Raw genomic sequence first — 25,861 nt, 5'->3', positions numbered from 1 at the left:
TTTAAGCATGCGATCAAAAGACTTAAAAATACGTGGTCAAGCGGAGGGAGTATTATACATTTAGCCACTTGCTTGCCATTGCCAACTTTCTTGAACCCAATAAACAAAGAAGATGTCTGGTTTCGATAGTTACAAAACAGGGAATCTGTATGTCTTGTCCTTGGTACACAGATCGGTATCCATCTTTTGATGATACTCAAGTTATTTATAGTGAGTAACGATTTATTCCGGTGCCAAGTAGCAAGTGTTAAAATACGGAAACTAAGTCCCAGCCGAACAACCGATCGAAATCGAAATAGTCAGGTTAATCAAAAAGCAAGTCCCAGCCAAATAACCGATCGATATACCCCAATCAACTTGAAGCTTATGCGGTAATTTATATAGGGTTAAATATTGCCCATCGAAATTATTCACAAAACTTCATTAAAATTATGACCTGATTAGTAGTTACACTGTTTTTCTAAGAAGTATTATATGAAATATGAATGCGTGACTGGATAGTTAGAGCATGGGGGTCCCAATTCAGCTCGATTTTCATAATAAAATCATTTTTTATAAATTTCTTTTATATAAAATGCTTCATTCAATATAATTTCTAGTCCGCCATTGATCAAGACCACAGAATCGAAGGCAGAAAGTTTGTTCTTAAAAAGTTAAAATTTTTGTTTTTTCTTTCAAGATTATCCATCTAAATATTCTACAAAACGTTGGATAAAAACTACTGAAGATGTGCCGTGACACACAACCTTTCTAGATGGTGACAATGAGAAATAAGATTAGCCATTTTTTTACGAGCAAATGAAAGTGAATGAGATTATATAAATCCTTCAATCGCTTCTTTTTACGTCTTAACGTTTGGGGATATTGACAATGAAAAACAAGATTAACCATTTGTTTATTGAACGTCTTGATATAAATCATTCGGCGAGTACTAAGTTGTTAAGGCTTCGTTTGAGCGAAACAAATTATATTTCAATCGTGAGCAACTTCTCGAGCAAATGAGATAATATTAATTTTTCTGTCAACTACTCCCTCCGTTTCAAAATACATGTTCACTAGAAAAAAAAAATTGTTTCATAATATTTGTCCACTTCAACTTTTAATATAAATTTATATTTTCAAAATCAACTCTCCTCCACATATTTCAAATTTATATTTCCAAGATCAACCATATACCACATATTAGGTTCAATTAATGACTTGTTACACTACTTTTTTCTCAAAATCCACTTTTCTTAGAATGTGTGATTTTATGAAAGTGGACATGTAATTTGGAACGGAGGAAGTACTTAATTGTTGCGGATTTCACTGAACAATCATATTTAAAATATAAAATCAATTTGGGAGTATTCTTCAAAGTGAGCGCGTTAATATAAATCATTGAAAATGTACAACTGGGTGCAAAATGACACTGTCTTTATTCATTATAATTTCGTTCACATTAATCTCTCTCGCCTCAAACTGCTACATTATCCACGTCATAATTTTGTACCAAACTATTACCCGCAATATTTCTCATAACATTAGAGATTCCTTTGCTGTTATGAAGTTCACTGAACCAAAGAAATCATATCCAAATTAAAAAAATAATAATAAAATATTTCACTTGATTGGTAAATTCACCTGAGCAGTCCTCTCATCTTGACCGTTTAATATGAAGCACTTCTTGGGTAATTTTAGATAAAATGGAGTAATCATAATTTGATTAACATGCGGGGCCCACAAGATTAATGTATAATTGTATTATATGACTGGCCATATCTGTTGTGCCTGTATTAAAAAATTCACCAACTAGCAAGAATCATTTTAGGCCGGACATGAATGACGTAATGGTGTGGCTCTTGTGAACTATGCCAACTGTCTACTTTTCAGCATGGCTTATCTTTTGTTTTGATTTAAGTGTTTCATACATGAGGAATATTTGTGGTTAATATGCTCTACCATACTCTTTTGTTTTATGCAGCTTCCTCAGAGTGTTCAAAACTCTTAAATTTCACCACTTAAGAATCAAGAAAGAAGGTATCAAATCTCAGGATTCAGGAAACACACCTTGGTAGTTGTAAAAATGGATGCAAGGCTTGTTCAGCATGTCGCGAGCCCGACCTTGCCACGTATGCACCAACGCAACATGCAGAAACATAGATATGCTCCTCGTATTGTGGCTGTGATGACAAGGCCTACAGAAAATTTAGAACGGTTAGCAACTACAAAGACGGAGTATAATGACAACTGGTTTGACAGAATTGCTATTAATCATCTATCGCGGAGTGTACAAGAAACTATAGGTTAGCTGCAGCTTCATTTTAGATGATAAATATATATGTAGTGGTTGAGGTTGAACTGAAGGTAGAACGTATACACATAATCTCTATTGAACTACAGGATTCAAGAGCAGCAAGGAGGGATATGAAGGTCTGGTCGAGGCCACAGTAGTAGCTAGGCAGCACTTTAGCCCAGACCAACAACTAGAACTGGTCACTCAAGCTCTGGAGAAAGCTTTTCCAAAGCCTATTCTCTCATTGGTAAGTTCGTCCATCATGACCTCCCCCCCCCCCCCCCCCCCCCCCCATATTCCTTATTCTTCACGTTTGTTTAATATTACATGAATACTTACATGAAGCCATACATATTTAACATAAACATGTAGACATACTTAATTATTATGTCAGAAATAGCATCAAAGATATCTAATGTTGGTGTAATTTTTAATGGCAGATCAGGACGGTGCTACCACCATCTAAACTTCAGAGGGAATTTTTTGCAGTGTTCACCACAATATTCTTTTCCTGGCTAGTTGGCCCTTGCGAGGTACCAATTACTCTGATGTGCAATCAATAGATATAATTTTCATAAGGAGGTCCAGATTAAGTACTTACTAACATACTATCTAGAACCATAAACTATGCATACTACAGTTGTGTAAACCTTACCAAGTTGCACTGGTCAACAGCAACTCCAAGTGTTGCACCGTATTTAGGTATTAATTTGTGACAGTGTGTGCATTGGCAAATAGAAAAAAATAAGATCCTGTGCATCAAGGAGATCAGATGACAAGTACAATGCCTTATATTTTCTTAAAATTTCTACTAATAATGTATTATTTTATCATACAAGGTGAGGGAATCAAAGTTCAATGGGAAAGAAGAAAAGAATGTTGTCCACATCAAAAAATGCAGGTACAGTAACTTACTGCCTTCCATAGAGTGTAACATCTATTAGTTTGTGGGAGGAAGTTCCACTCTGGTATAGAGGAACCAGTTCCGTAAGCCAGGCCATCTGGACCCCCTAGGGATCCACTCAAAATTCTATAAGTAGGCATAATCAGTACCTTGCAGAAACGAGTGAAGTTAATTTGGACAGTTTTCTTCTGTGCCAATGATTCCAATTCCCTTTACTCCTTTTCCTATTCTTGCATCATGATAGTTCTATCAATCAAGTCATTATTAACATCATCATTGGCATCATAGATGTCACAATCTTACATTGTGGTTATAAGTTTCAGGTTTTTGGAGGAGAGTAATTGCGTCAATATGTGCACTAATCTATGTAAGATGCCTTCGCAAGCGTTCATTAAGGACTCCTTTGGAGTACCATTCAACATGGTTCCCAGTAAGTACCTTTAACAACAGGAAGCTCATGCAATAGCTATATATGCCAATTAATATATCCTCAGGTTCGCATACCTATTTGTTTTGTTTATATATACTCCAACACAAAGGGTACATATATAAACTATGTCTTTGGCATAGAAAATACAATTATTAAATTGAATTAAAACAGCTATTTTATCATCATAGAAATTAAAAAACCATACTTTCCACTTAAATTAAACCACTAGCCAACATGAGACAATAAAAAGGGTGATCACCAGACAACGCAACAGTACACACACTAATATATGCATAGCTTACTAAACAACTCAATGGAAGGTCCCACGAATGAACCACTAAGGGTGCAGCATAGCCATTATAACAAGGTAGAGTTGTAGAGCTATTTAATTGCACTTCAAAAGAAAATTACCTAATAGTTAGACTCTAATTAAGCTTGAGTTATCAGTGGTTTGCAATCCCACCGTCATTGATATCTCGATAAGGGGATAGCCGTAGAGGTGATTCTTTCTAGAAGACCTGTCATCTGTATGCAAAGTTCCTAGTTTCCATAAATCATTTAGTCAGCATATATCAATCAGATACTGTAATTTAAAGTTGTGCTTACGAGCAATTTATTACCAGCAACGTACATATACAGAACAACAATTAACCAGGCAGAATCAGTGACATGTCTGAGTTTATATTTTTATATATGGTTTTAACACCCACAACCTTCTGTATCTTGCAGATTTTGATGATATGAGCTGCGAGATGATATTTGGTCAGGAACCGCCTGTACTAAGTGAGGATCCAGCATTTGCGCAACCATGCTACAAACTATGTAATACTTTCAAATACCTCTTTTGTTCTTTCAGATGTTCATAAATATGTTCCAAATAGTTTATAATTACAAACCGGAAGAGAATTAAAGCAGTTCAGCTTGATGGTAACACCACAGGGCCAAATATCATGCAGTCAGTAGTTCCAAGCAAAATTTTGTGCTATGGAAACCTGAGCTTTACCTGAAAATAAATTAACACTGATATCATCTATCTACAAGCATTATGAAACATTTATGGAATGTTGTGCTTATGTGTGTGTTTCCTATGTAATACATGCAGGCAACGCAAAGCAAAAGCACAGTAGATCCTGCACTAGTTAATTCAGAAGAGCAATGGCCTACTGACATTTTGAAATTCTCAGGATAACTCGTGACTGAATGTCAAAGTATCCTATTCCAACAATGTGCAGATGATTTGTGACACTTGTCAATACACGGACAATGAAGCTTCATCAACACACACACACACACACAGAGTTATATAGAATCCCAGGGCATCCGTAATCTTTTTAAAGCAACTTCCTATAGCTGTAAAGTCACTGCATTTGAAAAAATTGTTGTAACCAAAAACCAAAGAAAATTACAAGCAAATACATCTATTATACACATACAAGCATACAATCATATATTTATCCATATACACCTATCCCCTGATGGAATATGTACCGAAGAATGCATCATCTCTATTTTCTCATATGACTACTCAGAGTTAAACTTACAGCTTACAAGTACAAGCACACAGTAAGGATCTAACAACCGATATATGGCTACGCTATCTTACACAATCCTTATAATTCCCACCAAAATAATTACAAAATAAGATTGAATAATTTGGTAAAACATATAGTTTTAATATTGCTAGGCACAATTTCTTATTTTATTACACTCACTAATATAATTTGGAATTGCTCTTTCACAGAATTTTTTCCTAATACAGATCACAACCAAGTGATATTCCGACTCTTCCTCTTAATAGTAATTTTCACAAAAGATTATTTAAGGATCCTAAACTCAAAGCTTCCAATTATATCATCAGTTAGGAAACACAAAGAGGTGATAGCAAAATCTCAAGTTTTAACCAAAGTTTTGACTGAACCCTAATGCAATAATGTAGCGACCAAATTATCTATCATAATAAAAAGAGATACAAAAATCGAACATACAGCACATGCATGAAATTTTAGATGTGAAAGATCATAACGTCAGCTCTTAAATTTGTATATAGCATATGTACAACAAATCTTGTGGTTGCTAGAAATGGGAGAAAAATACACCGGCAGAGTAATGGAGGAAGCATTTCATGTTAGGCAAACATTTGCGAAGTAATAACCAGTCTATACTGAAATTGGTTGCACAGATGAAGTTCTATACTGGAACTGGTAGCACAGATAATGGTGTCATCATGTTGAAATTACATTCCCCCCATCAAAATGTTTGATATCATGCTAGCTGCTATGAAATGAAACATCAATATACTAAGAAATACAGGAGAATAAGTTGTATCTAGAGTATGAATTTCAAAAGAGAACTCTTGGGGACCAAAAGGAACAATTTCTTTGAATCTTCATTCCGGTGCTATACAGACCTGAGAAACTTAGGACTAGCATGAAAGCTACTGTAGTACTGTACTTATTGTTCTTTGCAAAATGTACAAGCTATTTAGCTCTTCTGAGTTCTGACATCAAAAGCAATTTGACTGGAAATATATTGTGGGGTTTAAGGGTGGCAGGGTGGACCTAAGTGTTTCCCACTGCTCTAAATCAACTTACCAACTTAATTTAGTTGCAAACTCTTCTGTTTATAGTGGAAGTGGTTTAATGGGACCCAATTTGCAAATTGAGAAGCTCAACTGTGGGAGATACCCTCCAGTGTAAACGACTACAAAATTTCATGAAAGAATCATAACTTTTTAATATAATCTGAGATGGTAAAAAAGGAAAAGAGGGTTCTGCCTTTCAAAAATAAAAAGTTCCAGTCTAAGCAGGACAAGCTTTGAAAATTAAAATTCACGAGTACAAAGTGCAGGTAAAATTGCTTTCAATAAATGAAATAGAGAAATGTTAACCACTGATACAAAACAGACAATATTAAAAAATATGCACAACAGTATAAACATGTATCTAAATATATAGATCATTTAGTTAATTAAGCAATTTTGGCATAATATTTAAGTACACAAATAACCATGGAAACATATGTCAATGATTTATTTTGTAGTTAAGATACTATATATAGAGGCTTGAAAATAAGTTCCAACTCTGGAGTGCATTAGTCATCTCCTAAGTTGGTTAGATTGCTGTGATAGAAGAAACGAAAACAAAGTCCTATTGAAGGCTTAAATTATTAAGCTACAACTCCAAAGTGCAGATCATAAATGGACTTTTAAGTTGGGTGTTTTGCTGTTAAAACAATCAAATCGAAGTCTTCAGACAAAGACAATATATCATTTTTTTTTCTTATTCTAATCTAAAATGATTATTTTACGGCTTATTAGAGAGCAAGTGAGCATATTCTTGACAGACGAATCTGGACTCTCTTAACTCAAGTTCCTCCCGGTCCTTAAGTTATAAAGTGGTGACGATATCAGAAATCAGAATGTCTTATCACACAATATGAGATAACTAATACTACTATATAAACGTTACTTGCAAAATTGAATTTACTTTGATAAATCAGGTCAGACGAAGAGGCTGAAGTGAAAATCATCCTAAAAAACTGGCCTGCCACTAGTATATGCCTAAATGGTAAAACTAAAATTCTAAACCTGGACACAGTTTCAAATGGCACTAGTAAGTACGAATAATTCTTCACCATTAACTTGAGATAAAGAATTATATATATACGTCACAAAACTAACAAGTTTGGTTATGAATAATACATAAATTAATTACTAGCAACTTAGAACTTACAAATCTTCTGAACCACAGAACCAGATAAGAAAAACTAGCCTTTCCAGCATCAGAAACAGCACTTAAGTAAACACTTACATATTATTGATTTCTGCACAGCGCTGGAGAAATCCAGAAGCTATACTTTCAATAAAATTGTTAATTTAGACTATATGTTAGGTGGTTTCATATTGACTGGGAACCTCTATGATATGAATTTACACTCAAATTTCTTCACCTTTGAATCCTAATATCAAATTACTTGTGACTTAGTTATCCACACACAGAAAATTACTCCTGATGTCTTAACCCCAGCCCCTCCACACGCACAAAAAAAAAAAAAAAAAGATACAATCAAGTAATGCGCGGCAGCTCTGGGCAAACAATAAGAATCGCATTTTAGGCAAGTCTAACACTTCAAATTTATTCATGTGTGTGCAACGAGAGTATTTGGCAATTACCATCTTTTTGTATCGAAAGAAATAAACACACCTTTGTCATTTACTCAAGATCTTGACAATATAAATACATGTATAGCATTATTAATTGAACAGAAAAAACAATGTGCCGTTTATTAATCCATTCATTAGTAGTACAACAAACATGAATCTTGTCAAGTTAAGCATGATAGAAAAATGGAACAACGTAGCTATTATGCAATTAGAGGAAAATAATTAAAGCGCTGAGGAATTCTTACGGACTTTCTACCTAGGAAACAAATTATATTAGTAATAATTCTACAAACAATAGTAAACGCTGCGTGGATCACCAATCATTTAACTCACAACTGATTTCAACGCTTTTACTAGTCGATATCTGTATTCCTTCCAATGTCACAATCACCATCTCCTCGTCATACTGGAATACCACAATTTGAAAACTACTATGCATAACTGCCTCAATAAGTCTTTATATAAGAGGTAATGCTACTGTTGCAGTAATGCCTAACAATGTTTCGCTTAATGCAATTATCCTACATTCTACAAAAACCTCGAATTCCTGCTTGATACAGCTTTATCAACATACATTCCGCTATAACTCATTCAATTCCACAAACACACACACACAATTACACATTACCGCTGTTTTTTTTTACCAATCATCACTTGAAGTAACAATTATCGGCTCTATCGACTAAACACAAGCTCCTCCTAACCGCATACTTAGCTTTCGAGTTTCGTGTTTCGATACGGTAGATATAAATCAAATCTAAGCATACATTGCACAAATTCAACCAAATTGAAATGCAGAAAGTTAAAAAAATATGCTTTCACAAAGCATAAATCACTGAGCAAACTTAAGTATCCAAAGCAAAGAAACAAATGTGTGTGTAAAAACACACACTTATACAAACATGTATGTATAGATAACGATTTGTGTATAAGTTTTTTTTTTTTTTTTACCTCGTTTGCAGAATTTGAGTGTGTTGTCTTCTGATTATCTGTTGTTGTGTCCACGACCACGAGAGTGAGCTCTGTTTTGATATTGCAGGCGCCAACATTTAGTTGGGCCGATAGAGACTGTGTTTTGGATATTGGGCTTTGTGGATCCGGCCCAAGTTAAATTTGGGCTAGCTTTGAAGTTCTGACTGCATTGGATCGGTGGTGTCATAGGAAATATCTGGCTAGGGATATAGGATGTTGCACAAAATTGATTACCAAAATGAAATTGAGATCGTAGAATGTTTTTTTGATGTTTTTTTTTTATAAGTATCATTTAAAAATCGGTGATTAATTATGATTAGTTATGAATTAATTTCTGTTACTGTAAATCATTGAATTGATTAAATTTTTGATTATTCAATTAATTATCTGATTGGTCCCTAATCAATCCAATTAATTTCTGATTAATTTTGTTTCATGTATTCACCGATTAAATTCAATTCCCATTTTTACAACATTATAGGTGATAAACATAATACGATAACAAATACGGAAATATCGAAACTGCAATGTATATATAATTCGGAACTCTGAGATTCAAAAATTATCTTTATCTTCTCCTCTTTTGTGATAAAAAAAAGTGGAAATTTATAGTAAATTTTTTTAATTTACTTCAGGTGGGTAGATCAGGCGTAAGTTTTCTTCTTTTTTTTTTTTAAAAGATCAGGCGTAAGTTGAAAATTCTTTCAAGTATTGTTGCAACCAATGGTATATTGTGTAAAACATAGCTCATAAGTGACAGCTGAGGACCACATAATTGAATGCAAGGTGCTACATGTCTGCAGTGGGCTTAAAGGCAGGCCCATATGTGTCACAAAGTCTCTTCATCCATCCCCACAGGCCCACCCCAATTCAGAATTTTCTTGACTAATAATTGATAATTATTGTCAAAACCATCTGGCCAGATCAAATCATTAAAATCGTCTCATGGTCAGTTTGACCCCATTCTTCATACTTATAGTTATGGACAATATTGTTCCATGCGATTTTTTTAGAAAATGGTATACGTATACCCCTTAAATCGTTCTATATACGTACACACAAATGGTAGGTATGGTTCCCTAATTTAAAATATATTGATAGTATAATTTTGTTAGTTATTTTTTAAATTTTTTAATAAACAAGAAATTCATATTAAATTTATATTGTGAATTATTAAATTAAGATATGAAGTTATGTGATCAATACGTCTTAATTTATGTTCATACCGAAAACTAACTAATCTAATTTGAATCCAAAAGGATATATCTCAATCTCGTTAACAATTACTCGTTATTAGAAAATCAATCGATCGTGATCGGAACAAAAATTAGTTTAAATACAGTTCCAACAAATGTATTTTATTCAAAAAAATCATAACTGTTCTTTTTAAAAAATTAAAACAAATATTTGTTTCATATTCATGCCGGATCAGAGAAGGATCTGGTAAAATACGGATACATATAAATAATGGATCATATTTCTCAAAAATTTATTTAACACTTACAGATTTAAATTCTAGATCCACTAACCGAGATGGACTATAAATCTTTCTAATAAAGAAACAAGTTCGGTCGAATTTAAGACAACAAAATTGTTTTGTCAACAAAATTTTCTCTCATCGATAGGCTAAAATCCTAATTTCATTCCCGTTCACCGTTTACATACACTCTGGATCACGGAAATACCGTTCTTTTTTTGCTCGCACATATTTTTCTCTTTTGTAGAGAAGGTGTAGTGAAACATTACAAACTTAACTTCCAATCCAACAATTGGTAAAAAGCTGGGCAGTGACACATGCAATCTTCATCTGTTTAAGACACAAGCCACATGCAAGTTTTACTATACCAATGTCCTTGAACAAAGTTGGATCTGATGAACTCACGTGACGTGACTTTCTCTCTTTTCTTTACCACCTAATTTGCTTTCTGCAACCATATGCATGCATCATTAATGTACATGAGGCGCAGAGGTGCTATATCAAAGCGCGCATGTCACTTCACACGAATAATTGCGCTCCATATAGTCACTGGTGTAACTAGTGTTGGTAATTAGTGAAATAGACATCCGCATAAAAATCGGGAATCGAAAATAATCAGTTGATCCGTTGATTCAGAATTTATCGAAGATTTTATCAATTAAACATATATTTGGCACTTAATTGAGAAGGGATGGTATATCTTTAATTTTCGTTCAGGTTAAAAATTATTGAAATTAAATAACTTATAAAAAATATGTATTAGACTCTTAGTTTAACTTACAAGAATTACTTTCTTGATGAAATCTAAACATGTAAAAGATGATATTAGTTTTGATACATTAATATTCATCAATTGGGTTTCTTACAATCTATTAACCACTTAATTCTGATTTTAAATTTTCATCCAATGCAAAATCAAAGTTTTTTAATACGATAATAAAGAAAATTATCCACTCAAATATACAATGACCACTATGTCACATTGAGATCAACACAAAAACCATATCCTTTGATCAAGGTCCGAGAACACATCAACACATGCCTACTTAAGGAACTGAATCCTTAATTACTTGCAATTAACTAAAAAAGCCCTTAATTACTTGCCACTTGAATCATTTTACTATAACCTTAATCCACTGTCAACTATGTACTTGCAACAAACATTATTATTTCAGCACTCCCAATAGTCACACCACATGCCAATGTGACCGTTAAAAATTAGTCCTTTCTAAATATTTCACACCAAACATGACCAAAACAAGTTAAATATCACCAAAAGGGCGCCAAACTTAACGGCCAATTTTTCCCTTTCGCTCTGTTTCAGAAAACTAACTTCCTACGAGGCGCCAAGAATCTGCTGTTCCCGGCAAATTCAGCGAGATCTCGTATCGATTCGCCGATTAAATCTTTGAAAATCAGCCGTTCGATGTCTAGTACTGCATCGGACATTTTTACGGATAAATCTCCCCATCCGTCTGCAGCTAGGTCCTTTTTAAGCACACCACACACAATTCCGAACAGATCAGGGGACTGATCAGTTGGCTCCTGAATTCGTTGCAATTCAGACCAGATTTGCCGCGGCAATGGCTTTGAAATGTTTGAATTTTTTGGGGAGAACGTCTTCCAGGGAGGCAATTGTTTGTTCTGATCAATGATTTCTTTGGCAACGTCGAAAATTAGCTTTCGATGCAGTCTGGCTTCTTTCGAGTAGTCCTTCCCTTTGAAATAATGTTGCTTTTCGACGAACAAAAATATATCATCATCTTCGGTTAAATAGCTTGAAGCTCTCAGTATCCGTGATATATAGATGTAGTCATTGTCGTCAATTTCATCTTCGAACTTGGAGTTCACGGATGAGATCCCCGGGCTCCCTAGCTCCTCGTCTGTTAGTTCAACAGATGAATCTGTAGATATCCAAAATAGAAAGAAGCTTTAATTAATCTGAACATCAGAACATATTCATAATTTCTAAAAGAATGAATTGCTTCCTTGGTTGCCTAAAGCCAAACTATAATTACTAATTATATTCACACTTCAAATTTCCAACATAACCAAAACAAGCCTCATTCCTATCAAGAAAGTGCTGTAATGTTAAAGCTGATTCCAAATTTCCATGCCCAAAAGAGTAGATCAAAACGAAGCAGATTATATATAATTCACATTTTTATACACAGGGAGGACTATTCCGGTGAAAATTAGGGAGCCGGACATATAAAATGGCGCAGTTTGACTTATGACGTGTTTGGTTCATGGTTGATGAGTCAGGTTAACAGGATAAAACGGTTAACGGGACAAAATACTTTGCAAGTGGAACTCAATTTTTTTCTACCCCCAGCTGGTATACTCCATGAAAAATGTCAAGTACAGAGGAAAAAACAGGAAAACAATTACTGCATTAATGCACATAACCACTACATGTAAATAGCTAAATCCATTTATGGTAATTATATCACAATTAGACAGACAATAAAACGTATCAGTCACTGTCAGAATTCAACACTGCTGAATAACATTGAATACAGTTATAACTTTCACCCAGTCACAGTAACTTCAAATTAATTCTTGCCGCCCCATTCTGAATCTCAGACCATTACCATCTTTAACCTAATCTCCAGTCACGTGACTTCCACCGAAACCACGTGCCAGATTCTGATTTTCGATTTTTCACTCCTTTCCCGTGTTGGCAAATTAATCGAAAGCACGAAACAGGTGAAATAGTCCGGTAACTCTCATTAACAAATTTCTTCAACACACCCTAACAACTACGTTTATTGAGATAGTAGTTTTTTATTTACGGATTATCATTATTAATGAGATTGGAACACCTAACTAAAGAGTGATTCCGATTAATCAAAAGCACGAAACAGGTGAAATAGTAGGGTAACTCTGGACGAGCCTGGTCCAACTCGGTCGTATAAACCAAATTTTGTGCAATGAAATCTAGTGCCGATGTACGTACCTGTAAAACTAATTGTTCGTTTCATGACAGGTGAAGGTGACAACGACTCGTCCTTGTAAAATGACGAGTCAAGTACCGAGATCGGACTCGGCTGTGACTCGGTTGAGTTCATTTCCGCAATGCTGTGGAGCAGCTTGTCACATCTCTCTAGCAAACTCTTGCCTTCTTTGTAATCTTCAGACTTGCACCTCTACATAAAATTAACCAAGCAAGATTATTTCAGCATCGAACTAAATCAAACGTATTCAGTATATCCCGTCATTATAGTACAAAATCTGTAATGTGGTATAATAAATCATATTAAATAAAAATTACCTCAGTATCGGTCTCAGAAATGGTGGATGAATATGAAGACTCATCTTCTAACACAAATGTAGTTGAAATCTTCTCCTTGGTGCAGATCTGAGGCGTCGATTTTTTGTTCCTCGGAGATCGATTTGCAACATCAGGTGAATTTCTTCTCGGAATAATTCTAGGTGAATTTATCGGAGAAATTCTTCGATGCTCTGGTGATTCTACTGCTCTTCTCTCACTAATTAGCTGATTTCTTCTCACATTTGAATTCCTAGCACTTAGCTCACTTCTCGTCGGTGAGCTCGCATTTCTACCTCGAGTAGGACTTTTTATACTCCGATCAACGCTTACTCTCTCCCTCCGTGGACTCACCGCAGGGATGCTATCACTGCGGCGATACTCAGACTTGGATCGGTGACTTGATGTAGGCGAATTGCTACCGCCTCTTCGGTTAACTGAGACAACAGAGCTAAAAGATTGATGCTCATTGTCATCACAAGGAAATGAATGAGTCCGTTCGTAAACAACATTCTTATTTTTGACGGGAGTTTGAGCCTTTTTCGAATGTAAAAGGCCTTTGAGCTGCATTGCTTCGAGTATCTGCTTCAACGTTTCGAGATCCTGTGATTGCTCATCGAGTCCTTTTAGTTTCATCCGTCTCTCAATTTCTCCGTAAATCGACACAGTTGTTTGCTTTGGCTCCGGGAAGATATCCGCTGAATCGAAGAAGCTTCTACGCTGTTGAGGCGATTTGAAGGCTCTGGACTCAGTTCTCGTGTGCTGTGGCTTTCTAATTGGATCTGGAACTTTCTCTCTAATCACATTGCTTCTGATTACGTGATTAGGCTGAAAATTGTTGTTCAATTCTCGCGAAACGCGTGATTCTGAAGCAGATCTTGTGAGTTCGGCTGGCTTAGTCACGGCCTCCGGTGGTGTTGATTCGAGTCCCATTAGTCTCGCGATGACACTCGTTGATCGCCTGCTATTATCCTCTGTAGATTTATTCGTGTTTGTTCGGAGACTTCCTTTGGTAGAATCAAATGTAGCTCTGCTATCCAGTGATAGCCTCGGTGTCTCTTTGGCGAATTTCCATGAGTACTTTGTTGCTTCATTTAATTCAAAGATCGGATGAGGCAGCGAAGACCGTGGTGGCGTTTGTACTGGCGCTGGTGAACGCAGCTCCGGTGATTTATATCGGTCAGGACTTGGTGACGCCATTGTTCTCGGAGAAGGCCTCTCCGTCTCCTTTAATGACTTTTCCGGTTTTTCAGTTTCTGGTGAAATTCCATCCCTCTGTCCAAAAATATCAATATTAGTACTAATCCAGATTACAAATATTTCCGTAACCAGATATAAAGTCTGGGGAGGATAAAATGTACGCAAATATTACGTAAACAAGAAGAGCACTTACGGTGGGGGGAGGGGGAGGGGGAGGGAGGCGCTTGGTGGTGTAAAGGCGCTTTCCGGTGAGCAACTGATGGCGATCAAAGATCTGTCGAAAACCGGTGAAACAGCCCATCTGTTTTTCGAAATTTTTCTCGAGACTCTGGTCATGAATCATGCCTGTAGTCATATTTATCGTAAAAATATTGATTTATCACCGGGACTCACTCACTTACCTGAAAAAACACACACTGAGAACATAAAATTTAGAACTCAGCTTCACATTGGGCTAGAGTTTTGGCAATAAATTTCTCTCTCTCACTCACTCTCTATCCAAGACTTTTGCTTTTTTCAGCTGCAACTCCCGCTTTCTGCTCTTTTAAAGCGTTGGCGTAGTAAGTGGGGAGAGATATATGGGTCAGGCTAAAGAAACGGGTGGGTTGCTCTTACCTTTTCTTTTGCTTACCTTGTTAATTAGTTAAATAAAAATTATGTATTAATATTACTAGCCTTTAACCCGTGCGAAGCACGGGCGGATATATAGTTCGTAATTTATTATTTAAAATTTAATTTTTAATATCATTTTATTAGTATTTTAGTATTAATGGATTGAATTTTAATTGAATTATATTATTCAATTGACTATATTTTCTCCCGATTATTTAAAAATGGACAAACTCTAATAAATACAGCTGATCTATACCTTTAAAAGATCCATTAATCTAATCAATTGAATTTCAACTTAATTTTGTAATTTTGGTTTTTTTGACAATAATAACTTTTAAGATTAGAGTTAGAAAATGTTATGTAATGGTTCGTGTTTATATTGAATTAGAACACGTTAAAGTTAAAAAAAGTTATATGAAGGTTTTTGTTAAAAGAAGATATTCAAAATTGTATATTTATATCATCATTATAATTTTTTTAATGAAATATTATATGATAATGAATTGTTATGAGTGTTTTTAGTATTTGAAACTGTTTAACAATATAATACTAATAGACTCCACATTTGTAGACTTGTAGTACCAAAAGGAGAGTACCAAACCAAAAAATATAACTAAAAACTTGGACTGCAAATTATACCCATGTTGACTTATTATAATATAATAATATAGATAACGATAAAAATTAGGATGCCATTTTAAATGTACATTTATAAAAAAATCAAATATTAATTAAATACAATTAAATACACGGGACATGAATAAAACGGGACAGGAATAAAGATATTAGTGCGGCACGAGATGGCTGAGTACAATATACTATGAACTCTTATTTAAGGTTTTATTTTTTATGTACTTATATTATGAATGTGAAGGTCAATAATTTTTATAAATACGATGCAGGATTCCCACTAACTTTCCTTTTAATATAGTTAGAACTTACACGATCGTTGTGTTTACGAGATTCAAACCATCCAACTCTACCCTTAAGAACACATGTTCTGGGTAGGGGTGATCGCGGTGCGGCCGGTGCGGTTTTTCGCTAAAACCGCGAACCAAACCGCGCATGCGGTTTGGTTGAAAACTCAAACCGCAACCGCACCACGTTAGCATAAAAACCGCGTAAACCGCACCACAAAAATGCGGTGCGGTTTGTGCGGTTTGTATGCTTAAGAATAAATATTTTTAGTTGAAGTTCGAAATAAAATTTAAATATGCAATAATTAAAATCTTTCCTTGTAATGAATTTATATGATATTTATCATTTTAAAACTACAAAAACTACTAAAAAAACACAAACAAAAGTGTAAATATGATAATAAATATGAGTACTAACTACAAAAAGACATATTATAATAATATAATCATTCCATAAAAATTTGGTGTTATAGTAATGCGAGATTGATAGAATAATATTTAACTATTATTTGAAGAGATTTAACAAATATATATATAACATAATAAATAATATATATGTATATAATATAATTTTATTTGATTATCACTAATATATATATATATATATATATATATATATATATATATTATATAATATCGCGGTGCGGTGCGGTTTGAACCGCACTGCTAATATGTCAAACCGCAACCCACACCGCACCGCGCGGTTTGTGAAAAATTCAAACCGCAACCGCACCACAAAAATTAAAAACCGCGTTTTGTGGTGCGGTTTGGTGAGGTGCGGGCGGTTTATGCGGTTTGGGCGGTTTTCTGATCACCCCTAGTTCTGGGACCGTTTGAGTGAGTTTAAAATAAGTATTTTTTATTTAAAATAAAAAAAATAAGTAGAATTTAGAAATTAGTTAAGATTTGTAAGTGATTAAAGTGTTTTAGAAAAAAAGTAGAAGTCATGAAATAAAATCAGGATTCTTAATTTTTTATAAGTGTTTCTCAATTTTTTACACAAACAGTATGAACTAGTGATTCTAATTTATAACTCCAGAAGCGAGTTTAAAAACTCTCCCAAAACACCCGCTATTAATTAAAAAGCTATTATTATAATTTTAAGGGGAATTATCTTGTATATTGTTTTTTCAATCTTATTTTCAAAAATACTACCTTATCCAATCTTATTTTCAAATCTCTAAAATATTTTCAAAAATACTACCTTTTTGAAAATATTTTCAAAAAATACGGTGGTTGCATATGCAACCATATATGCAACTACAAATCATGATTTCAAGTTTCAGTTTTCAAATGTCATTTTCGACCTCACCATTGGAGTCGATATATACATACATATATATATATATATATATATATATGTATGTATATATCGACTCCAATGGTGAGGTCGAAAATGACATTTGAAAACTGGAACTCGAAATCAGGAATTCAGTTGCATATATAGTTGCATATGGTTGTATTCAGTTGCATTCAGTTGATTCCATTGCAATCTAATGGCCCCGCCAGGGGTACACCATACATCTGTTGCAACTTATAGTTTTCAGTTGCATTTAGTTGCATATGAGGTTGCATTCAGTTGATTCTATTGCAATCTAATGGCCCCGCCAGGGGCACCCATACTTCAGTTGGAACTTATAGTTTTCAGTTGCATTTAGTTGCATATGAGGTTGCATTTAGTTGCATATGAGGTTGCATTCAGTTGTTCTATTGCAATCTAATGGCCCCGCCAGGGGCACCCATACTTCAGTTGGATCTTACAGTTTTCAGTTGCATTTAGTTGCATATGAGGTTGCATATGAGGTTGCTGCAACCTCATATGCAACCTCATATGCAACGGAAAACTATAAGTTGCAACTGATGTGTGGGTTCCTGTAACACCCGAGAAATTCACAAATACATAAAGAAATGCAACTATTTAATTTAATTATTTATTGTGCGGAAAGACTATTTATCAGTCTCAGATTTAATAAAAATTTACGAGGCATGCGGTATTAATTAAAAATATTATAGTTTCGAGAGTGCTAGTAAAAATGTGGGTTATATTGTGTGGGCCAGTCGTTAATTTAAATATGTACGTTAACCTGAGAGCTATGTTTATATGAAAAATATAGTAGACGCGATTATTTATTTACTGACTCGTGAATAAATATTACGTTCTGGCTGAGATGATTATTTTATAAATTTGAAAATTGGCCAGAAAATATTAAGATAATTAATAATATTTTTATTTAGCTATTTTGTATAATGTTTAACTATTTTATACTCGTGTTTATTAAAACCGATACGAGAATAATAGAAATAAATGAATCAATTAAATTTTTCCGGAACGTTACTTGGGGAGCAAGCATCGTAACTTGGAGCCCAAGTCTTACTACTTGGTGCCCAAGCAAAGGGATTAATTAGAGAAAAATTAAGAAGTAATTAAGCAATAATTATGATTAGCAATTTAGTATAAAAACCCAGGTATGGAGCCAAACATTCCTTTTACCAAAAACCAGCGAAGGAAAGAATGTTGGACATGGAGAATTTTGATAGGAAAAAGGAGAGAAGCAGGAGAATGAAAGATTTGGGAGATTACAAGAATACACCAAAGGTACAAATTTTACTGAACTTTTAATTTAGTGGAGAGTTGTTTTCTTGAGGACCCACCTATGTTTGTATTAAATTAAATAATTATAGTATAGAATTCCCTATTCTCAAGCACATCAGTATGTTTTTATTTTGGGACAAGTATCAGATTCATAAACGTATATACATACAACTGGTTGGGGGTTTTTGCTTAAAATTAGGGTTCTATGTATAGATTTATCCAAATTGGAATTTAAATTGGTAGAAAAATGGTGGAAGAGAAGAAAGGTTTAAAGAGGAAGGTGTGTGTGTGACTCGGAAGGGGGCGGCGTCGTTGGTAACGCCGTCGAAGGGCGGCAACTCGCCGGCCATGGTGGCGGTGTTTGGTAGCAGCAGGCGAGAGAGAGAGGTTGTGCGTGAGTTGGTGGTTCGAGAGAGATCGAGATATCGAGATAGAGAGAGAGAGAGAGAGAGATGTTGGTCGGGGAAGATGCCGCCGGAGTCCTCTCCGGCCGGCAGTAGCAGAGTTTGGATGGAGAAGATGGAATGGAGAAGATGAGGGCAGTTTAGTAATTATAAATCGATTCTGATAAATAATCCGCTGGGCAATAATTTGATTTCGGATTATAAAATAAAATTCATATTTGGATTCCTTGCGAAAAAATAGATGGAATGGACTCTTGAATCATATGATTTGGATGAAAAATGAGGGAGCAATGCTTGGTCAAAGTTTGGCCATTGGTGTTGACTTCGGGGAGAGAGAAAATGAGATGGATGTATGGGAGAAGATGATGACGTGGCAGTTTGTGATTGGCTAGTATATTGAATATTAGTATTTAATTAATTTGAGGGGCTAAATGATGGAATTAGTAAAAGTGTAAAACATGAAAGTTTAAGTAAGTAATATTTCAGATTTAATGGTGAAACCTAATTTTGGGTTTGAGAGATATTAAATAAATTTATAATTAGGGTGATTTAATAAATAATAAATAATTAGTTTAATTGGTGGATTTAGTTAGTAATTGAGTAAAAAGGAGTTACTTATAAAAAAAAAAAGTGAGATTTTTTGGATAATAATACGAGTCCGTATGGAATATTTTACTTAAATCAATAATAAGAGAAGAATAAATGAGAAACGATCTAAATGAGGAATTATAAGTAGATTTGACGAGATCGTCATTTTAAGATAAGATTCTAAATGTATTATTTTGTGACATAGAAGATTGATTAGCTGGAAGGCGAGCTTGATTATTCAACTTAAATTGGAACGTGGTGCGCTGTAAGTATATATTGTACCCTTCGCTGTGATATTTTGTGATGTTTTGGTGAACATTTGTTGATGATTTTTCTGATGAGAAATGAGTATTCTTGCATTGATACTTGATGAACTGATGATGATGCTTCCTTTTTGGAAGTAAAGCTAAACCGATTGTTTAGCTGGCCGGGATCCCAACTTGATGAATTGATGAACTTATCGTGCTTGAATACTCATACTCATACTCATACTCATCTTGATGTGTGAAACTGTTTGATGACTCTGATGAAATATTGATTTGGTTCACCAAGTTTTGTGAATAAAACTCAGTTGAAATGTACGTATATGCTTACCGAGCTTTATGAGCTCATCCCTTTTTATGTACTAATCTTACAGGGAAGAATTCTGGAGAAGGATATTCAGGCAAGGGTAAAAGTGTGATGAACCGAAGTGCTAGACTTGGTTGGATTTGAAATTAGAAGTTTAGTAGAAGTATTATGTAATCGAAAGAAATATTTGTGAACTTTTAGAAGAGTGATGTAAGACTCTGATGTAAGGTAAAATATGCCTTTAAATTATATTAAGTTTGAGATTATGAAGATGTATTTCAGTGTGTTCAGTAGAATGGCACCCCCGGGCCGGGTTGCTGAAGTCATCACGGGCCGGGGGCGTCACAGGTGGTATCAGAGCTATAGGTTCGAGAATCGGCGAAGGTAGGATCAAGACCTTAGACTAGTGTGATTTTAAGTTAGAAAGGTCTAGAGAATATATGGATATTATTCGTAAATGTGTGGAATAGACTATGTGTCTAATATATACTATAGTTGGAACCCTCAAAGTTTAAGGGACTGTAGATTCCGTTGAGGCAAAGATATGGCCAAGAGAAATAAAGAAAACCTTTGAAATGGTTGGTAATTGGTATAGAAGAGGATAAGAAAATTATCTTTGATGCTTAAATGATTAATGGGGAGGCTAATTATTGGTGAGAAGTTAAGCAAGTTCTAGAAAAGTCTAGTGTAATATCATGGACTAGGTTGACAAAATTATTACTAAAATAGTATTTTCCTAAAAACCTAGAGAATTAAATAAAGCTCAGATTTTTAGAATCAAGCAAGAGAATATGTTAGTAGCTGAGTACGAAGCTAAGTTTATCGAACTTTCGAGATTGATTCTGTATTAAGAATATACAGATGAAAAGAAAGTTAGACGTTTTTAGTCGAGTTTAAAACTCTGGATTCCGAATACAGTTGTTATCCTCGAGATTGCTAGTTATGCGATGTTAGTACACAAAGTTTGTATCATTGAGTCAGGTCGTGAGTTGTTTAACAAAGAGAAAGTCGATAGGAAGCGGAAACCCCCGCAAAATAATCAAAATATTAGAAAGAAACCTTGGAATCATAGTATAAGGGAACCTTCTGGGAAGTAAGAGATGCCGCGAGCAGAAAATATAGGTAATATAGAAAGAAATCAAATATTTAGATCTTCATAGACCGCGAATGTGTTATAAGTGAGACCCACGTTGCTTGAATATAAGATATGTGCCTCGAATTGGAAAGAAAAGTCAATACCCTTAGAAGAAGCGATGAATATAGAATCAACTGACCAGAAAATGATTACGGTAAGTCAAATTTGTCCATGTTGTGAGATAATCATTCAAAAACAATTTTTGAGATAAATCTTGTTCTTTGATATTCATTCAATCCGATTGGGATGAACAACCCTTATTATAGGGGACACAAGGTATACCTGTCTGTGTGATAGGAGTTGGATGGGACGCCATCACTTGTGTGTGTTGTGATTACAAGAAGGTTAACAACCTTTAGTAGTGTCTTAATTTGGACACGCAACACTTAGTTCATTTAATCATATTGATCTCCCAGTCATCCTTTTATTTTAAATGAAAGTCATTTTGAAAACTCATTGATTGGTGATTACCATTGTGAAAGACTTCTTTATATCCAAGAAAGTTTTCAAAATTCTTATTTCCTTTGAGTTCTTTTAACAATGCTCATTTCAAATCCTTTGATTTGTTCTTTTCAAAAATAGAGTTTGTTTTAGAAAAAGTGTTTTAAGAAGGTGCTGTATGATGACGTCAGAACCAGACCCCCGAATTTGTAGGATGCTACATCGATTATCGAGAGTTAAATAAGATGACCCTTTACCTTGAGTTGATGATTTGTTTGACCAATTGATGGAAGCCTCTTACTTTTCTAAGATAGACTTGAGATCTAGATACCATCAATTAGGGATCAGGCCTAAAAATGTACCTAAGACGGTCTATAGGACCCGACATGAACATTGTGAATTCTTAAGAGATGTTTTTTTGGATTGATTAATGCACCCATAGTATTTATGGATCTTATGGACAGGATGTGTTCTTATGAAACATAGAAAAGTGATAACATATGCTTGTAGACAACTTAAGAACCACAAATTGAGATATCCTACCCAGGACCTAAAATTAACTACTATAGTATCTACTTTAAAATTTTGGCGACATTACTTGTATGGTGAAAAGTGTGAGATCTTTACGGATCACAAGAGTTTAAATTACTTATTTACCCAGAACGGGTTGAATATCTGACAAAAGAAATGGAAAACCAAGAGTCGGTGATTAGGGATTCAGAACATAAGGAGGGAAGGAGTTATGAGATGTTAGTACAACCAAAGTTAATAGAAAGAAGCTATGTGAGAAATTATAAGATGTAATAAGAAAAAGCTACCCTGAGTTTTTCAACACCAATCGGGATTCCGAGGACGGAATCCTTTAAGGAGGGAAGAATGTAACACCCGAGAAATTCACAAATACATAAAGAAATGCAACTATTTAATTTAATTATTTATTGTGCGGAAAGACTATTTATCAGTCTCAGATTTAATAAAAATTTACGAGGCATGCGGTATTAATTAAAAATATTATAGTTTCGAGAGTGCTAGTAAAAATGTGGGTTATATTGTGTGGGCCAGTCGTTAATTTAAATATGTACGTTAACCTGAGAGCTATGTTTATATGAAAAATATAGTAGACGCGATTATTTATTTACTGACTCGTGAATAAATATTACGTTCTGGCTGAGATGATTATTTTATAAATTTGAAAATTGGCCAGAAAATATTAAGATAATTAATAATATTTTTATTTAGCTATTTTGTATAATGTTTAACTATTTTATACTCGTGTTTATTAAAACCGATACGAGAATAATAGAAATAAATGAATCAATTAAATTTTTCCGGAACGTTACTTGGGGAGCAAGCATCGTAACTTGGAGCCCAAGTCTTACTACTTGGTGCCCAAGCAAAGGGATTAATTAGAGAAAAATTAAGAAGTAATTAAGCAATAATTATGATTAGCAATTTAGTATAAAAACCCAGGTATGGAGCCAAACATTCCTTTTACCAAAAACCAGCGAAGGAAAGAATGTTGGACATGGAGAATTTTGATAGGAAAAAGGAGAGAAGCAGGAGAATGAAAGATTTGGGAGATTACAAGAATACACCAAAGGTACAAATTTTACTGAACTTTTAATTTAGTGGAGAGTTGTTTTCTTGAGGACCCACCTATGTTTGTATTAAATTAAATAATTATAGTATAGAATTCCCTATTCTCAAGCACATCAGTATGTTTTTATTTTGGGACAAGTATCAGATTCATAAACGTATATACATACAACTGGTTGGGGGTTTTTGCTTAAAATTAGGGTTCTATGTATAGATTTATCCAAATTGGAATTTAAATTGGTAGAAAAATGGTGGAAGAGAAGAAAGGTTTAAAGAGGAAGGTGTGTGTGTGACTCGGAAGGGGGCGGCGTCGTTGGTAACGCCGTCGAAGGGCGGCAACTCGCCGGCCATGGTGGCGGTGTTTGGTAGCAGCAGGCGAGAGAGAGAGGTTGTGCGTGAGTTGGTGGTTCGAGAGAGATCGAGATATCGAGATAGAGAGAGAGAGAGAGAGAGATGTTGGTCGGGGAAGATGCCGCCGGAGTCCTCTCCGGCCGGCAGTAGCAGAGTTTGGATGGAGAAGATGGAATGGAGAAGATGAGGGCAGTTTAGTAATTATAAATCGATTCTGATAAATAATCCGCTGGGCAATAATTTGATTTCGGATTATAAAATAAAATTCATATTTGGATTCCTTGCGAAAAAATAGATGGAATGGACTCTTGAATCATATGATTTGGATGAAAAATGAGGGAGCAATGCTTGGTCAAAGTTTGGCCATTGGTGTTGACTTCGGGGAGAGAGAAAATGAGATGGATGTATGGGAGAAGATGATGACGTGGCAGTTTGTGATTGGCTAGTATATTGAATATTAGTATTTAATTAATTTGAGGGGCTAAATGATGGAATTAGTAAAAGTGTAAAACATGAAAGTTTAAGTAAGTAATATTTCAGATTTAATGGTGAAACCTAATTTTGGGTTTGAGAGATATTAAATAAATTTATAATTAGGGTGATTTAATAAATAATAAATAATTAGTTTAATTGGTGGATTTAGTTAGTAATTGAGTAAAAAGGAGTTACTTATAAAAAAAAAAGTGAGATTTTTTGGATAATAATACGAGTCCGTATGGAATATTTTACTTAAATCAATAATAAGAGAAGAATAAATGAGAAACGATCTAAATGAGGAATTATAAGTAGATTTGACGAGATCGTCATTTTAAGATAAGATTCTAAATGTATTATTTTGTGACATAGAAGATTGATTAGCTGGAAGGCGAGCTTGATTATTCAACTTAAATTGGAACGTGGTGCGCTGTAAGTATATATTGTACCCTTCGCTGTGATATTTTGTGATGTTTTGGTGAACATTTGTTGATGATTTTTCTGATGAGAAATGAGTATTCTTGCATTGATACTTGATGAACTGATGATGATGCTTCCTTTTTGGAAGTAAAGCTAAACCGATTGTTTAGCTGGCCGGGATCCCAACTTGATGAATTGATGAACTTATCGTGCTTGAATACTCATACTCATACTCATACTCATCTTGATGTGTGAAACTGTTTGATGACTCTGATGAAATATTGATTTGGTTCACCAAGTTTTGTGAATAAAACTCAGTTGAAATGTACGTATATGCTTACCGAGCTTTATGAGCTCATCCCTTTTTATGTACTAATCTTACAGGGAAGAATTCTGGAGAAGGATATTCAGGCAAGGGTAAAAGTGTGATGAACCGAAGTGCTAGACTTGGTTGGATTTGAAATTAGAAGTTTAGTAGAAGTATTATGTAATCGAAAGAAATATTTGTGAACTTTTAGAAGAGTGATGTAAGACTCTGATGTAAGGTAAAATATGCCTTTAAATTATATTAAGTTTGAGATTACAAAGTTACATTTCAGTGTGTTCAGTAGAATGGCACCCCCGGGCCGGGTTGCTGAAGTCATCACGGGCCGGGGGCGTCACAGTTCCCCTGGCGGGGCCATTAGATTACAATAGAATCAACTGAATACAACCTCATATGCAACCATATATATATATATATATATATATATATATATATATATATATATATATATATATATATATATATATATCGACTCCAACGATGAGGTCGAAAATGACATTTGAAATCTGAAACTTGAAATCAGGATTTGTAGTTGCATATGCAACCACAGTATTTTTGAAAATATTTTAGAGAAGGTAGTGTTTTTGAAAATAAGATTGGATAAGGTAGTATTTTTGGAAATAAAATTGAAAACGTAGTTATGAATAAAAAAAAGCCCTAATTTTAATTAATATATTTTAATGTATGTTATTATTTTTTTGATAAGAATTAATGTAATATTATGAATTATGAACAATGATATAA

At 34.4% G+C, this 25,861-nt stretch overlaps 2 protein-coding genes and 1 long non-coding RNA gene across 5 annotated transcripts; 2 read left to right on the top strand and 1 right to left on the bottom strand.

Annotated features, from left to right (window-relative positions):
* Positions 1–2,065: 2,065 nt before the first annotated feature.
* LOC108211467 (beta-carotene isomerase D27, chloroplastic) lies at positions 2,066–5,057 on the top strand. The gene is made up of 7 exons (XM_017383072.2): positions 2,066–2,285; positions 2,383–2,522; positions 2,716–2,808; positions 3,115–3,176; positions 3,503–3,609; positions 4,339–4,431; positions 4,712–5,057. Exons 1-7 carry the CDS (start codon positions 2,066–2,068, stop codon positions 4,750–4,752), a joined length of 756 nt encoding a protein of 251 aa, XP_017238561.1. The 3' UTR covers positions 4,753–5,057.
* A 6,311-nt stretch (positions 5,058–11,368) lies between these two features.
* Positions 11,369–15,209, bottom strand: LOC108211116 (protein LONGIFOLIA 1). The gene is made up of 4 exons (XM_017382627.2): positions 14,885–15,209; positions 13,495–14,766; positions 13,180–13,369; positions 11,369–12,124 (listed from the first exon to the last, which is right to left on the bottom strand). The coding sequence occupies exons 1-4, from the start codon at positions 15,044–15,046 to the stop codon at positions 11,541–11,543; spliced, it is 2,208 nt and encodes a 735-aa protein (XP_017238116.1). The 5' UTR covers positions 15,047–15,209; the 3' UTR covers positions 11,369–11,540.
* Positions 15,210–18,109: 2,900 nt separating this feature from the next.
* LOC108210913 (uncharacterized) lies at positions 18,110–25,417 on the top strand. Of its 3 annotated transcripts, none has more exons than XR_010290233.1 (5): positions 18,110–18,816; positions 20,014–20,070; positions 20,443–23,551; positions 24,745–24,804; positions 25,177–25,417. It is a non-coding gene; the product is annotated as an uncharacterized LOC108210913 (long non-coding RNA). The 3 variants fall into 3 exon arrangements; XR_001804941.2 differs by having other exon boundaries at positions 20,011–20,070; positions 24,748–24,804; XR_010290232.1 differs by having other exon boundaries at positions 20,011–20,070.
* Positions 25,418–25,861: the final 444 nt, after the last annotated feature.

Source organism: Daucus carota, chromosome 3, assembly GCF_001625215.2.
Source record: "Daucus carota subsp. sativus chromosome 3, DH1 v3.0, whole genome shotgun sequence".
Lineage (NCBI taxonomy): Eukaryota > Viridiplantae > Streptophyta > Magnoliopsida > Apiales > Apiaceae > Daucus > Daucus carota.
This window is presented reverse-complemented; position numbering and strand designations above follow the sequence as displayed.